General features: G+C 46.3%; 1 protein-coding gene across 3 annotated transcripts in view; it reads right to left on the reverse strand.

The window, feature by feature from the left end:
• Positions 1-206: 206 nt before the first annotated feature.
• Positions 207-16,614, reverse strand: part of LOC119955236 (cytidine and dCMP deaminase domain-containing protein 1-like) — a 64,048-nt gene continuing 47,640 nt past the window's right edge. For all 3 annotated transcript variants that reach the window (XM_038781270.1, XM_038781272.1, XM_038781271.1), the window contains one exon: positions 207-430. In XM_038781270.1, the coding sequence (XP_038637198.1) occupies positions 215-430 (216 nt within the window). In that variant the 3' untranslated portion in view covers positions 207-214. The remainder of the gene's footprint in view (positions 431-16,614) is intronic.

Raw genomic sequence — 16,614 nt, forward strand, 5'->3', positions numbered from 1 at the left:
CGGTACGATGGAAGTATTGAAAGTACGTGGATGTTTGCACATTTTTGCCTTTTTTGCTTCCTTTCTGATGATGTCTGTAACTGTTTATAAAGCCAAAAACTACCTCAATAAAATTGTTTATTAAAAAAAAAAAAAGAAATCTCTCATTCAGAGAACCAGCACGACCACCGAGAGGAGAGGGCAGGAAAACAGAAGGAAATAAAGTGCTGTGTAGTCAGTGATTTATTAAAGCTTGAGTCTTGCCTTGAACGAGACATTTGGCACAGTCCGTGCAGGGTTTCCGGGATAAGTACACATCACAATCTCTTGCTCTCGTTGTCAGGTTCACCATCACAAGCTGTGCAGCATGTAGCTGTTCCCGAGAGCAATCCATCATCACCACACGCTGAATCGAATCCGAGTCACAAATAACAATCCCAGTTTTGTTCATCTGCAAGAACAGTGGTGGATTAGGAATAGACAATCAACACCCATACCACAAAGTACTCCTTTACTTTTTGATTAAGTGTCACCATATAGAACATAGAACATTCAGTGCCATTCGACACATCGAGTCTGCACCAACCCACTTCAGCCCTCGCTTCCACCCTATTCCCGTAACCCAATAACCCCTCCTAACCTGGCATTACTAAGGTCTCTAAGGGCAATTTATCATGGCCAATCCACCTAACCTGCACAATTCAATTGAATATAATTTGCTTAATCAGCGTCCCTTTTCCAAGTTTGAGTCTCTATTCTCAAGTTATCAAGGGGTTGAAAGTGGTTTTGGATGCTAGTGGAAAACAAGCAAAATATCAATCAGGGAATTTGGCGTTGAAAGCCTGATGGAGTAATTATGAGAGATTAAAGTTCAGAGGCTGCGCAAACCAAATTTGCAGGAATGATATAGAGTTCGGGACTGCATTCAGGATAATTATCCAGATGAGTGTGTAAAGGAACCAATCAAAAAATTGACTCGTTTAGATATAGTCTTGTGTAATAGACAGGGTATATTAATAACCTTGCTTTATGCTTTCACAGGACACGGTTGCGGCCGGCTCGGCCAGCATTTTTATTGCCCATCATTACTTGCCCTTCAGAAGGTGGTGAATTGTCTCTTGAACCTCTGCAGTCCCTGAGGTGTAGGTACACCCACAGTGCTGTTAGAGAGAGATTTCCAGGATTTTGGCCCAGCGACAGTGAAGGAACAGCATGTAATTCCAAGTCAGGATGGTGCGTGAATTGGTGGGAAACTTGCTGATGCTGGTGTTTCTATATATTTACTGCCTCGGGTGCCTTGGCAAGTTATTGCAGTGCATCTTGTAGATGGTATACATGGCTGCCATTGTTCTTCGGTGATGGGGTGAGTGGATATTGGAGGTGGTGGATAGGGTGCCATCAAGCGGGCCACTTTGTTCTGGATAATATCGAGCTTCTTGAATGTTGTTGGAGTTGCACTCATTCAGGCAAGTGGAAACACCTGAATATGTGCCTTGTCTATGGCAAACAGGCTTTGGGGAGTCAGGAGGTGAGTTACTCTCCGTAGGCTTCCTAGTCTCTGACCTGCTGGTGAAGCAATAATAGATAGTTCAGTTCAGTTCTGGTCAATGATAACCCTCAGGATCCAACAAAGCATGTGCTGGCCATGGAGAGGGTCCAGAGTAGGTTCATAAGACTGATCCCAGGAATGAAGGTCTTGACATATGAGGGGCGGTTGAGGAATCTATGTCTGTACTCAATGGAGTTTAGAAGGATGAGGGGGGTTCTCATTGAAACATTATACTGAGAGGCCTGGAAAGGGTGGACATGGAGAAGATGTTTACACTCGTAGGAGAGACTAGAATCTAAGGGCACAGCCTCAGATTGAAGAGATGAGTAGAATTTTCTTCAGCCAGAAGGCAGTGAATCTGTGGAACTCTTTGCCACAGAAGGCTGTCGAGGCCAAGTCACTGAGTGTCTTTAAGACAGAGATAGATGGATTATTGGTTAATAATGGGATCTGGGGTCATGAGGTGAGGGCAAGAGAATGTAGATGGGAAATACATTGGCCATGGTCAAATGGCGGAGCAGATTTGATGGGCAAAATTAACTAATTCTGTTCTTTTTTATTATGGCCTTATTTATGGATGTTGATAGTGGGGGATTCAGTGATGGTAATATCATTGAATGTCAAGGGTTAGATTCTCTCTTGTTTGAGATGGCCATTGCCTGGCACTTGTGTGATGCAGACTATTACTTTTCATTTATCAGCCAAAGCCTGGATATTGTCCAGGTCTTGCTGCATTGGGACATGGACTGTTTCAGTGTCTGAGCAACAAATGAAGAGTGACAATATTTATTTTAAATAAATTTAGAGTGCCCAATTCCTATTTTTCCAATTATGGGGCAATTTTGCATTGCCAATTTGCCTATCCTGCACATCTTTGGGCTGTGGGGGTGAGACCCACGCAAACATGGGGAGAAAGTGCAAACTCCACATGGACAGTGTCCCAGGGCTGGGATCGGGTCCTCAGTGTTTTGAGGCAGCAGGGCTAACCACCGTACCACCATGCCGCCCGAGTGGTAATATTATCATTGAATTTCATACCAAGTTTGAGTGTGATTTAATTTTGATCTTTCATAGAAGTCTGTACGTTCTCCACATGACTGCATGTGCTCCAGTTTCCTCCCATAGTCCAAAGATGTGAGACGGGATTCTCCGAGCCCCGCCGGGTTGGAGAATCGGCGGGAGCAGTGTGAATCCCGCCCTGCCGCTCTGACACCGGCTGCCGAATTCTCCGGCACCAGTTTTCAGGCGGGGCGGGGATCACGCAGCGCCAGTTGAGGGCCATTGGCAGCAATTCTCTGGGGCCCGATGGGCTGAACGGCTGCCTGTTTTTGGCCACTCCCGCCGGCGTGAAATGGACATGGTCCACCAAGGCAGGACTTGGCTTGTCGGCCGTCTAGCGGGGTCCTTGGGAGGGGCGTGGGGGAATCCTGGCCTGGCCCGCGATCGGGGCCCAACAATCTGTGGGCGGGCCTGTGCCATGGGGGAACTCTTTCCCTCCGTGCAGGCCTTTGTAGTTCTCTGCCATAGCTGGCGCGGAGAAGAACCCCCTGCGCATGCGCAGGAACACGCCAGCGGTTCTGCGCATGCGCGGGACCACGGCGGCCCTTCAGCACCAGATGGCACAATGCCAACCCCTCCAGCGCCGGCCTAGCCCCCAGAAGTGCGGAGGATTCTGCAACGCCGGAGTGGTTCGCTCCGTTCTTGGCACCAGGCCATCGCGCCAAGTGCGGGAGAAACCCACCCGTGCAGTTTAGGTGGATTGGCCATGCTAAATTGCCGCTTAGCGATGGGGTTGGGGCAGGTGCATTGACCTTTGGAAGGTTGGTGCGGAGTTGATGGGCTGAATGACCTCCTTCTGCACTTTCAGGATTCTATAATTCTATGATGTGGGGATCACTGGCTAGGCCAGTATTTATTAACCCATCTCTAATTGCCCTTGTGAAGATAGTGTTGAGCTACCTTCACCACCTGCTGCTGTCTCTCTGCTGCAGATACACTCAAGGCGCAGTAACTCACGGTAACAATCTATTATTCCAAGCCCTTCACAATCAATGAAGTAGATTAAAATGGGCGGCACAGTGGCAAGCACTGTTACAGTGCCAGGGACCGGGTCGATTCCCGGCTTGGTTCACTGTGCGGAGTCTGCAAGTTCTCCCCGTGTCTGCATGGGTTTCCACCATGTGCTCCAGTTTCCTCCCACAAGTCCCCAACAGGTGCCAGAGTGTGGTGACTCGGGTCTTTTCACAATAACTTTATTGCAGTGTTAATGGAAGCCTACTTGTGACACTAATAAAGTATTGCCACTCGTGTCGGAAATCTAACACAGCAGCTTCCCACAAACAGAAATGTGTTAATGATTAACACATAACTCCCCTGTTCATCAAAATTATATTTTCTATCACCAAAGAGAGCAGACAGGGACTCAATTTGATGCACCATCTGAAATACAGCACCTCCGTGAATGCAGCATCCGATCACTTGCTGATGATATGCAAGAAATGTTGACGTGTACAGAGTGTAAAAGGGACACTCTCAGAAGCACAGATTAACCAACCACAGCATTGTTTTGTTAAGGGAAGGTCATGTTTGGCTCGCTAAATTGAGGATTAATGAGGACAGTGCGGTTGATGTGGTCTATAAAGATTTTAGCAAGGCATTTGGCTAGGTCCCACATGGCAGACTGGTTAAAAAAATAAAAGCCAATGGGATCCAGGGGAATATTGCAAGCTGGAAACAGAATTTGCTCAAAAATTCTGTTTTTGATGTTTTTGCAACTGTTTCTGGTGGGGTTCTGCTGGGCTCTGTACCAGGTCCGTTATTTTTTACGCCATATATTAATGGTGTGGCTGAAACTAGAAGGGAAATTATCAAAAGTTTTGTAGACAATACAAAAAATTGTCCACATTGTTGACAGCAAAGAAGATAGCTGTGGACTGCAGGAAAATATCATTGGACTGGTCAAGCAAGCAGTAAAGTGGCAAATGGAATTCAACCCAGAAAAGGGGAGGGCAATTTCTGCATAGCAATGCACAATCAATGGGAGAACACTGACTGAATACTACTATGTACTGAGAAATGGGCCGGGATTCTCCAAAACGGCGGCTTAGTGTTGACGGGGGAGTAAACCCCGGAGCGTTTCATGCCGGCGTCAACGGGCCCTTTGGCCCAGAAATTCACTTACCTGTAGGGGGCCTGCACAGCACCGTAGTGCTCCACGCAGCTCCGGCTGCTGATACAGACCCCTGCACTTCCAGCCGGGGGTCCGCGCAACATGGTGGACCCACACAGCGGGCCGACCCCCACAAACTAGACCACCCCGCGGCACCCGCCGATTGGTGGCCCCTGATCGCAAGCCTGGCCGTCCTGGAGGCCCCCCAGGATCCCTCTGCCCTTCACCAGGGTGGCTGCGGACTCAAACGGCAGCCACCGCTCCGAGTACCCATCGGGTTGACCGGAGAATCGCGGGAGCAGCATCGCGCCCATTCTCCACCCCTGCGCCGAGCGTGATTTCAGCACAGAGGCTCGGAGAATCCCACTCATGGAATTTAATCGAGACAAATGTGAGTTAATGCAGGTGGGAAATATACAGTAAATGGCATAACCCAAAGAATATTGACAGACACAGGGATCTGGGTGTACAGGTTCACAGGTCACTGAAAGTGGTAACGCATGTGGAGAAAGGAGACAAGAAGGCATACGGCATGCTTGCCTTCATCGGTGAGGGAAATTGAGTATAAAAATTGGAAAGTAGTCCTGCAGATGTATAGAATCGGCCACACTTGGAATATAGGACGACCAGAATTGAAAACGATAGGGTTGGATTCTCTGTCCCCAACCGCGCCAGATTTCTGGTTCAGCAGCTGCCGGGTTTCTCTGTTTTGCCGGCAGCCCAGGGATTCCCGATGGCGTGGGGCTGTCCCACAATGGGAAACCCCATTGACCAGCTGGCGAAACGGAGCAGCCCACTGAACCAGAAATATGGCATGGCGGGACAGAGAATCCAGCCCATAGTTTTCAAGTCTCTTTGCCACACTGCTATAAGGACGCGGAGGCTTTGGAGAGGGTGCAAGTTTACTAGGATACTGTTTGGTATGGACGGCATTTTTAAAAAAATCATTTACAGCAGGATTTAGATCGTTTGGACACTTGGACGGCGAGATGGCAGATAGATTTTAATCTGGACAAATGTGAGGTAATGCATTTTGGAAGGTCTAATACAGGTAGGGAATATACAGTTAATAGTAGAACCCTCAAGTGTATTGAAAGTCAGAGAGATCTACGTGTACAGCTCCACAGGTCATTGAAAGGGGCAACACAGATGGAGAAGGTAGTCAAGAAGGCATACCCATGCTCGCCTTCATTGGCCGGGGCATTGAGTATAAGAATTGGCAAGTCATGTTGCAGCTGTACAGAACCTTAGTGAGGCCACACTTGGGGTATAGTGTTCTATTCTGGTCACAACACTACCAGAAAGATGTGGAGGCTTTAGAGAGGGTGCAGAAGAGATTTACCAGGATGTTGCCTGGTATGGAGTAAATTAGCTATGAGGAGAGGTTGAATAAACTTGGTTTGTTCTCACTGGAATGAAGGAGGTTGAGGGGCGACCTGATAGAGCTCTACAAAATTATGAGGAGCATAGACAGAGTGCATAATCAGAGACGTTTTCCCAGGGTAGAGGGGTCAATTACTGGGGGGCATAGGTTTAAGGTGCGAGGGGCAAGGTTTAATGGGTATACGAGGTAAGTTTTTTTTACACTGAGAGTAGTGGGTGCCTGGAACTCGCTGCCGGAGGAGGTGGTGGAAGCAGGAACAATAGTGACGTTTAAGGGGCGTCTTGACAAATACATGAATAGGATGGGAATAGAGGGATACGGACCCCGGAAGTGTAAAAGATTTTAGTTTAGACAGGCAGCATGGTCAGCGCTGGCTTGGAGGGCCGAAGGGCCTGTTCCTGTGCTGTACTTTTATTTGTTCTTTGTTCTTTACAGGATGTGGCCATCAGTTGTTAGGCCACATTTGTTACCCATCCTTAGTTGCCCTTCAGAAGGTGGTGATGAGTTGCGTTCTTGAACCGCTGCAGTACTTGAGGTGTAGGTAGACCCACAGTGCTGTTAGGGAGGGAGTACCAGGATTTTGTCATAAACACAGTGAAGGACCAGAGATATATTTCCAAGTCAGGTTGGTGAGTGACTTGGAGAGGAACTTCCAGGTGGTGGGGTTCCCAGGTGTCTGACACTCTTCTCCTTCTGGATGATAGTGATCATGGATTTGGAAGGTGCTGCCTGAGGAACCTTGGTGAGTTACTGTAATGCATCTTGCAGAATGTACACATGGTTGCCACTGTTCATCGGTGGTGGAGGGTTTAAATGTTTGTGGAAAGGGGAAGCAATCAAGTGGGCTAATTTGTCCTGGATGGTGTCGAGCTTCTTGAGTGTTGTTGGAGCTGCATTCATCCAGGCAAGTGGAGAGTATACCATTACACACCTGACTTGTGCCTTGTAGATGGTGGACAGGCTTTGGGTAGTCAGGAGGTGAGTTACTCGCCTTGGGATTCCTAAACCTTTGACCTGCCCTGGTAGCCACATTATATTATATGGCTGGGTCCAGTTCAGTTTCTGATTAATGGTAACCCCCAGGATGTTGATAGTGAAGGGTATTCAGCAATGGTAATGCCATTGAATATCAAGGGGTGATGGTTAGATCCTCTCTTGTAGGAGATGGTCATTGTCTGGCACTTGTGTGGCGCAAATGTAACTTGACACTTGTCATTCCAAGCATTAGCTATGAGGAGAGGTTGGATAAACTCAGTTTGTTCTCACTTGAATGAGGTTGAGGGGCGACCTGACAAAAGTCTACAAAATTATGAGGGGCATGGACAGAGTGGATAGTCAGAAGCTTTTTCCCAGGGTGGACGAGTCAATTACTCGGGGGCATAGGTTTAAGGTGCAAGGGAAAAAGTTTTGAGGAGATGCGCTTGGGAAGTTTTTTTACACAGAGGGTAGTTGGTGCCTGGCACTCTGCCAGAGGAGGTGGTGAAAGCAGGTGCGTTTAAGGGGCGTCTTGAAAAATACGTGAATAGGTGGAAATAGAGGGATACGGTGTCCAGAAATGTAGATGGTTTTAGGTGAGACAAGCAGCATGGCCGGCGCAGGCTTGGAGGGCTGAAGGGCCTGTTCCTGTGCTGTACTTTTCTCTTTTCTTCTCAAGTGAGGACCTTGGAGTAAATATCCATAACTCATTGTAAATCACAATGGACCCTCTGCAGCTTTGCCTCTAAAGTCGTGGCAAAATGACTGAGTGAGAAAGTCAAAGTCAACTCTAGGTAGAAGGGCAAGAGTTTTCGAGCAGCAACTCTCTCCGTTCTTGAGAATATTAATAAGGGAGCCAAACACAATCGGAAGGACCTGGCAGTTCTCTTTGTCAATCTTACAAAAGCATTCAACTTTGTTGGACACAAACACCTCTTGAAAGCATTTTACAGAATGAGTCTATCATCAAACTTCATCTCATTCATCTAAGACCTTTACTCCAACAATACAACTGTGGTTGAAGGGAACAGAACTAAAATTAGAGAAGGAAGTCAAGCAGGGTGATACCCTCCCAGCAATATTTTAAACATATTTTTGGACCTATTGCTATGCTCCCAGAAGAAGTCCCATTCAGGAGTCTCCATGATCCTTGTTGGCAAAGGGATCATCTGTTCCACATTGGCCTTGGCAGACGACATTGCCTTCCTAAGTGACTCATACGTTGGGATTGAATGGAACCTTAACGTTAACATTGATGACTCAAAATCAAAAGATTCCACATTCAATGGGACACCTTCCGGGACTATCCCAGCAAGGGCAAGATCATTTCCTATATCCTACCAAATGAATCAGAGAAATACCTGGGTGCCAAATCTATCTCTGTGCTGGAAGGTGACTGAGAAGAGATGCTTATATCCTGATGCCAGGCCTGAGGGCAGAGGCTCTTCAACTGATACAAAGAGTGAAGACATAAAAAAGCATGTCACCCCAGGTTGTACTTCCACCTGATTCTGACAGATGTGTCACATAATGCGCTTGTAAAACTAAGTCATGGCATCAAGAATGCCACAAAGCAGTTCCTACATTTCCCAGCAAAGAAAACCTCCTGTATTCCAGCAATAGAAATGGAGAGGTCGGCATGCTTAAACTACAAGCAGGATTTACCGACCCTCCGCCGTGTTTTTTGGAGGGGCAGGTGGCCCACCAGCAGGATTGACCTGTCCGTCATTGTTAACAGGATATCCCGTTGACAGCACACCTCAATCGCTGGGAAAACCGTGTGCTGACGTGGGATTGAAATTTCGCGCTGGCATGAACAGCTGGTAAAACAAGCCCTACAAGTGCAAATTCCAGCTGCGGTAATCATAGATGCATTGTTTCAATTGAAAATGAAACGCAAATATCTTCAAAGAACTGCAAGAGTTCAAAGCCCTCAAGGAACATAGAACATAGAACGATACAGCGCAGTACAGGCCCTTCGGCCCTCGATGTTGCACCGACATGGAAAAAACTAAAGGCCATCTAACCTACACTATGCCCTTGTTATCCATATGTTTATCCAATAAACTTTTAAATGCCCTCAATGTTGGCGAGTTCACTACTGTTGCAGGTAGGGCATTCCACGGCCTCACCACTCTTTGCGTAAAAAACCCACCTCTGGCCTCTGCCCTATATCTATTACCCCTCAATTTAAGGCTATGTCCCCTCGTGCTAGCCATCTCCATCCGCGGGAGAAGGCCACCCTATCTAACCCTCTAATCATTTTGTATGCCTCTATTAAGTCACCTCTTAACCTTCTTCTCTCTAACGAAAACAACCTCAAGTCCATCACCCTTTCCTCATAAGATTTTCCCTCCATACCAGGCAACATCCTGGTAAATCTCCTCTGCACCCGTTCCAAAGCTTCCACGTCCTTCCTATAATGAGGCGACCAGAACTGTACGCAATACTCCAAATGCGGCCATACTAGAGTTTTGTACAACTGCAACATGACCTCATGGCTCCGGAGCTCAATCCCTCTACCAATAAAGGCCAACACACCATAGGCCTTCTTCACAACCCTATCAACCTGGGTGGCAACTTTCAGGGATCTATGTACATGGACACTGAGATCCCTCTGCTCATCCACATTACCAAGAATTTTACCATTAGCCAAATATTCCGCATTCCTGTTATTCTTTCCAAAGTGAATCACCTCACACTTCTCCACATTAAACTCCATTTGCCACCTCTCAGCCCAGCTCTGCAGCTTATCAATGTCCCTCTGTAACCTGCAACATACTTCCGCACTGTCTACAACTCCACCGACTTTAGTGACGTCTGCAAATTTACTCACCCATCCTTCTGCGCCCTCCTCTAGGTCATTTATAAAAATGACAAACAGCAACGGCCCCAGAACAGATCCTTGTGGTACGCCACTCGTAACTGAACTCCAATCTGAACATTTCCCATCAACCACCACTCTGTCTTCTTTCAACTAGCCAATTTCTGATCCACATCTCTAAATCACCCTCAATCCCCAGCCTCCGTATTTTCTGCAATAGCCGACCGTGGGGAACCTTATCAAACGCTTTACTGAAATCCATATACACCACATCAACTGCTCTACCCTCGTCTACCTGTTCAGTCACCTTCTCAAAGAACTCGATAAGGTTTGTGAGGCATGACCTACCCTTCACAAAACCATACCGACTATCCCTAATCATATTATTCCTATCTAGGTGATTATAAATCGTATCTTTTATAATCCTCTCCAAGACTTTACCCACCACAGACGTTAGGCTCACCGGCCTATAGTTACCGGGGTTATCTCTACTCCCCTTCTTGAACAAAGGGACCACATTTGCTATCCTCCAGTCCTCTGGCACTATTCCTGTAGCCAATGATGACCTAAAAATCAAAGCCAAAGGCTCAGCAATCTCTTCCCTGGCTTCCCAGAGAATCCTAGGATAAATCCCATCAGGCCCCGGGGACTTATCTATTTTCACCTTGTCCAGAATTGCCAACACTTCTTCCCTACGCATCTCAATGCCATCTATTCTAATAGCCTGGGTCTCAGCATTCTCCTCCACAATATTATCTTTTTCCTGAGTGAATATTGACGAAAAGTATTCATTTAGTATCTCGCTTATCTCCTCAGCCTCCACACACAACTTCCCACTACTGTCCTTGACTGGCCCTACTCTTACCCTAGTCATTCTTTTATTCCTGACATACCTATAGAAAGCTTTTGGGTTTTCCTTGATCCTACCTGCCAAAGACTTCTCATGTCCCCTCCTTGCTCGTCCTAGCTCTCTCTTTAGATCCTTCCTCGCTTCCCTGTAACTATCAAGCGCCCCAACTGAAACTTCACGCCTCATCTTCACATAGGCCTCCTTTTTCCTCTTAACAAGAGATTCCACTTCTTTGGTAAACCACGGTTCCCTCGCTCTACCCTTTCCTCCCTGTCTGACTGGTACGTACTGATCAAGAACACGCAATAGCTGTTCCTTGAACAAGCTCCACGTATCGAGTGTGCCCAACCCTTGCAGCCTAGTTCTCCAACCTACACATCCTAAGTCATGTCTAATGGCATCACAATTGCCCTTCCCCCAGCTATAACTCTTGCCCTGCAGGGTATACTTATCCCTTTCCATCATTAATGTAAAGGTCACCGAATTGTGGTCACTGTCTCCAAAATGTTCACCTACCTCCAGATCTAACACCTGGCCTGGTTCATTACCCAAAACCAAATCCAATGTGGCCTCACCTCTTGATGGCCTGTCAACATATTGTGTCAGAAAACCCTCCTGCACACATTGTACAAAGAACGACCCATCCAATGTACTCGAACTATATCTTTTCCAGTCAATATTAGGAAAGTTAAAGTCTCCCATAACAACTACCCTGTTACTTTCGCTCTTTTCCAGAATCATCTTCGCCATCCTTTCCTCTACATCTCTAGAACTATTAGGTGGCCTATAGAAAACTCCCAACAGGGTGACCTCTCCTTTCCTGTTTCTAACCTCAGCCCATACTACCTCGGAAGAAGAGTCCCCATCTTGCATCCTTTCAGCCACCGTAATACTGTCCTTGACTAGCAGCGCCACACCTCCCCCTCCTTTGCCCCCTTCTCTGACCTTACTAAAACACCTAAACCCCGGAACCTGCAACAACCATTCAATGGGAGGACGTCCTGCAGGAGAAAAATGGAGCGTGATTAAACCAAATAATTCCTAAGCGTGTGATTTACTGACCAACCCGGCATTTGTTTTTCTGTGACGCAGGCAGGCCGTCAATGGGGTTTACCAACCCCGCCTTTGTCAACGGAATTTCCCAGTGACTGCACCTTTCATCGCTAGAAAATTTGTGCACCGACATGGGACTGGAATATCCTTCCTCAGGTGAAGGAGCAGTGCTCCGAAAGCTAGTGTTTGAAACAAACCTGTTGGACTTTAACCTGGTGTTGTAAGACTTCTTACTGTGCTCACCCCAGCCCAACGCCGGCATCTCCACATTAACACTACCCAAGATTCCCTGAGCTCTGATATTTATACTGGGAACTCGTGGTGCACTCTAGTGTTTGAATTACACTGAGATGTAATAATTAACCCTTTACTGGTATCCTATATACATATCATTACATCCCCCTTTTTTAAAATTCCTTTCCTATGTATAACAAAGGAATAAATGTATAATAATATTATGACAATACATATGTTCATATCTTTGGAACGTAGTGACAAATGAATAATGATCACAAAGTTCACTGTAACTTATTTATAAATTCAGTCTGTTTGGTTTTCTTCTTCTCCAAGTAGATCTTCTTAATACACGAGGAGGTGACGTAAAAGTTTTAACAGTTCTCTGTCAGTTGTCATGAACTTGAGCATTGGTTAAAGTATTATGGAGAATACTTTCATGAAGTTGTAAATCTGGGAATATATTAGTGTGTTGCTTGAGTTTTAGTAGTGCTCGGCAATTCCGTCGAACTGTTAGTCCGTCAGCTGTCTGAACTATGTTAGAACATGCTGCTGCTTGTCTGATGACTCTTGTAGGAGCAGACCAACCTCCATCAGGTACCCCACCCTGGATAGGTGCCGGAATGTGGCGACTAGGGACTTTTCACAGTAACTTAATTGAAGCCTACTCGTGACAATAAGCGATTTTCTATTTTCTATTTCTATTTGATCCTTCGAATTGAAATTAGAATTAACAGTGCAGAAGGAGGCCATTCGGCCCATCGAGTCTGCACCGGCTCCTGGGACGAGCACCCTACCCAAGGTTAACACCTCCACCCTATCCCCATAACCCAGTAACCCCACCCAACACTAAGGGCAATTTTGGACACTAAGGGCAATTTATCATGTCCAATCCACCTAACTTGCACATCTTTGGACTGTGGGAGGAAACCGGAGCACCCGGAGGAAACCCACGCACACACGGGGAGGATGTGCAGACTCCGCACAGACAGTGATCCAAGCCGGAATCGAACCTGCGACCCTGGAGCTGTGAAGCGATTGTGCTATCCACAATGCTACTGTGCTGCCACGAGTCCAGAGTGGTTGTATGCTAATTATAATACATTCTCTGTTGTTCACGCTGATATTTCATCTGTTGTATCATGGGCAGAAGATCTGGATTTGGTCGAGACAAAAATGGTAGAGTTGTTCTCAAATCTCTGTTCATTAACATCTGTGCAGATGATAGTAACGCTAGATTGATATCTGACAAAGAATCTAAAGCTTTGTAAAGAAGTCGTTTGGTGATTTGAAGTCGTTTCTCCACTTTAACGTTCGACTGTCGACAGCCCCTAAGTGGTTGGAATATCATGGTCGGGATTCTCTAAAAACATGGCTAAGTGTTGACGCCGGCGTAAACACCGGAGTGTTTCACACCGGTGTCAACGGGCCTCTTGGCTCAGCGATTCTGTTGCCTACAGCTGGAGTGCTCCGCGCTGCTCCAGCTGCCGTTTGCGGCCTGCACCGCTCACCGCGGGTCCGTGCATGTGGCGGCCGCTTGCGTGCCGGCGCCGCGCAACATGTACTCATTTTGAGATGTGTTCTCATGAAGATGACCAAATGATGATATCGTCTACATAAACACGAACACCTTTGATACCCTCAGTCCATTACATGAAGAAAGATCTCAGACGCTGTGATGATCCCAAATGGCATCCTGTTAAAACAGAACCTGCCAAAGGGCGTGTGGAAAGTGCATAACTTTCTACTAGATTCTTCAAGTCGCATTTGCCAGAATCCTCCTGATGCATCCAATTTGGAAAAGAGTTAACCATTTCATGAGTGATTTCCTGTCTCTTAGGAATGGAATAGTGTTGCCTCTTAATATTCTTGTTCAGATCTTTGGGTCCATGCATATCCACAGTGTGAAGGTTTCTTCACACAAATTATCGAGCTGACCAAGTCAGTCGGTTCAGTGATTCTTGAAATGATGCATTGATGTTGTAATCCTGCAAGTTCAAGTTTCAATCTTTCTCTAAGTGGAGCAGGAACTCTCCTCGGAGGGTGTACCACAGGTTTGGCATCCATCCGTAACTGAATTTTGTACTTGTACGGAAGAGTACCCATGCGTAGAAGGCATCTGGAAATTGATTCAAAATCCCTTGAATGCCATCTTGAATCATTGGTTGAAAAAAAAAAATTGAAAATCGCTTATTGTCACGAGTAGGCTTCAATGAAGTTACTGTGAAAAGCCCCTAGTCGCCACATTCCGGCGCCTGTTTGGGGATGCTGGTACGGGCTGAGAGGGAGTCACATTATAAACTCTCTGAATTAGGTGTCAATCCTTGCAGGCTTGCACAAGAGCGAAGACTTGTCTGATTGGGGCAGCACGGTAGCATTGTGGATAGCACAATCGCTTCACAGCTCCAGGGTCCCAGGTTCGATTCCGGCTTGGATCACTGTCTGTGCGGAGTCTGCACATCCTCCCCGTGTGTGCGTGGGTTTCCTCCGGGTGCTCCGGTTTCCTCCCACAGTCCAAAGATGTGCAGGTTAGGTGGATTGGCCATGATAAATTGCCCTTAGTGTCCAAAATTGCCCTTAGTGTTGGGTGGGGTTACTGGGTTATGGGGATAGGGTGGAGGTGTTAACCTTGGGTAGGGTGCTCTTTCCAGGAGCTGGTGCAGACTCGATGGGCCGAATGGCCTCCTTCTGCACTGTAAATTCTATGTTCTATGATTCAACAATCTGAAATCTTAGAGGAATCGTTGCATCATTATTGGAATCTAGCAAATGGCATGATCCAATTAGTGTGATTGAATTGCCATCGTAGTCACGCAGTTGACAAGCTGATTGATTTATTCTCAGGGTTTGCTTCAGCTTTGTGAAGTCAAGTGTGGTAAGCAAATTGGCAGAAGCACCTGTAAAGTTGATTTGATAATCATTGACTTGCAATACAGTATTCCATTCTGTATCAGAATTAATGGAGTAGACTGTCTTGAGAAGTGATTCTACACTTCGCACGTTAATCTGTCTTGAATTTGACTTTGCAGATTTAAATGTGTGTGTAGATCTGGACTGAGCAGCAATGTGGTTTTGCTTGCTACATTGTGAGCATTGTTTTCCTCTTGAGGGCATTTGTTTTTAAAGTGGGAGGTTTCACACCTTCCACATGTCATGATGGACACATCATCACGCACGCCACTTCTTCACGCATGCGCAGATCGGTTATCGTCCGTCTTGCATCTTTTGACAAAATGGGTTAGCATGCACTTGCTCAAGGTGGCTGCCATCTGCATATTTTTCATCTGCAACACTGCCTCAACACATTCTATCTCGAGGTCCGTTTTTGCACCCTTTTCACGGAGAAAAAACTCTTGGTACTGATTTTTCAATAACTGATGTAAACGGCACATTTTAATCGCATTTTCAAGTCTGAGATCCTTTTGCCTCAGGAATCGTTCTCTGAGTTTTCATCAATTATACCGAAGACTATTTGGTCTCTAATCATGGAATAATTCAGTACTGAGAAGTTACAAGATTGAGCTAGCAGTCTAAGATCTGTCATGGGAATGTCACTTTAAGAAATGTTTGTCTGCTCAAGTGGCTACAGTGGTATCAGAGTGTGGGTGGAGCTGAGCTCTAGTTTGGTGATTTCAACGTGGTAACTGTTCTCAGTAGTGATGTTAAGCCTGATGACTTTCTATACAAAGGGTTCTTTTTGTCTTATGGATGTTAAAAGGAAAATTTAAGGATTACTTAGAATGTTGTATTCTTTGATGGGGATATTTGAATTGATGGTTGCAAAGGCGTTCACTGTATGTTTTAAAAAGGTTAACTGAGTTCATAGAATAAACATTGTTTTGCTTTAAAAAATACTTTTAGAGTTCTGCTGTACCACACCTGTAGAGTGGGCCATGTGCTCCCCATACCACGATCTATTAAAGGTTGTGGGTCAGGTGATCTCCATGATATACTTTGGGGTTCTCTAAACCCTGGCCCATACAAATTGGGGGCTCGAGGGGGATAAAAGTCTATCTATTGGATTGGCTTAATGAACTTAAAGACAGTGAGGGGTGAGCATATTGCGGTTGCTTTTCAGGTGTGGTATTCCAGTTCAAGTGGAGAATGTGTTCTGGACATTGGCTCTTCCAGAGGCTCTGAAGTTTTTGTGGGTGGAGACGGTCACACGCAGTACCTTACAGACAGAGACTAAAAGCAGACTGTTAGATTTGGTAAAAACATTGCAGTTAACATTACTTTTGTGGGCATGGCCCCCCACAGGCCAGATCCTTAGCAATGCCACCCTGGCACCCCAGCATTGCTACCCTGGCAGTGCCACCCAGGTACCATGGAAGTACCAAGATTATAGAGGTAAAGCCACCCTGCCCAACCCCTAGGGGTCTCCAATGGCCTAGGGAAACTCTCACGTGTGTGTGGACCAGTCCTAAAGGGTGCTTGGTTGAGGCCTTGCTGGAAAGGCCATTAGTTCGCGGGAGCACAAATAATCTAACGCAGGGATATTTAAATGAGTCTAATGGATCAATTAAATATGCTGACCTGCATCTTGCCCAGCGTCGGCGATATCCAGATCACGACATCGCGAGAGATTCGGTTGGGT

Source organism: Scyliorhinus canicula, chromosome 20 (assembly GCF_902713615.1).
Source record: "Scyliorhinus canicula chromosome 20, sScyCan1.1, whole genome shotgun sequence".
NCBI lineage: Eukaryota > Metazoa > Chordata > Chondrichthyes > Carcharhiniformes > Scyliorhinidae > Scyliorhinus > Scyliorhinus canicula.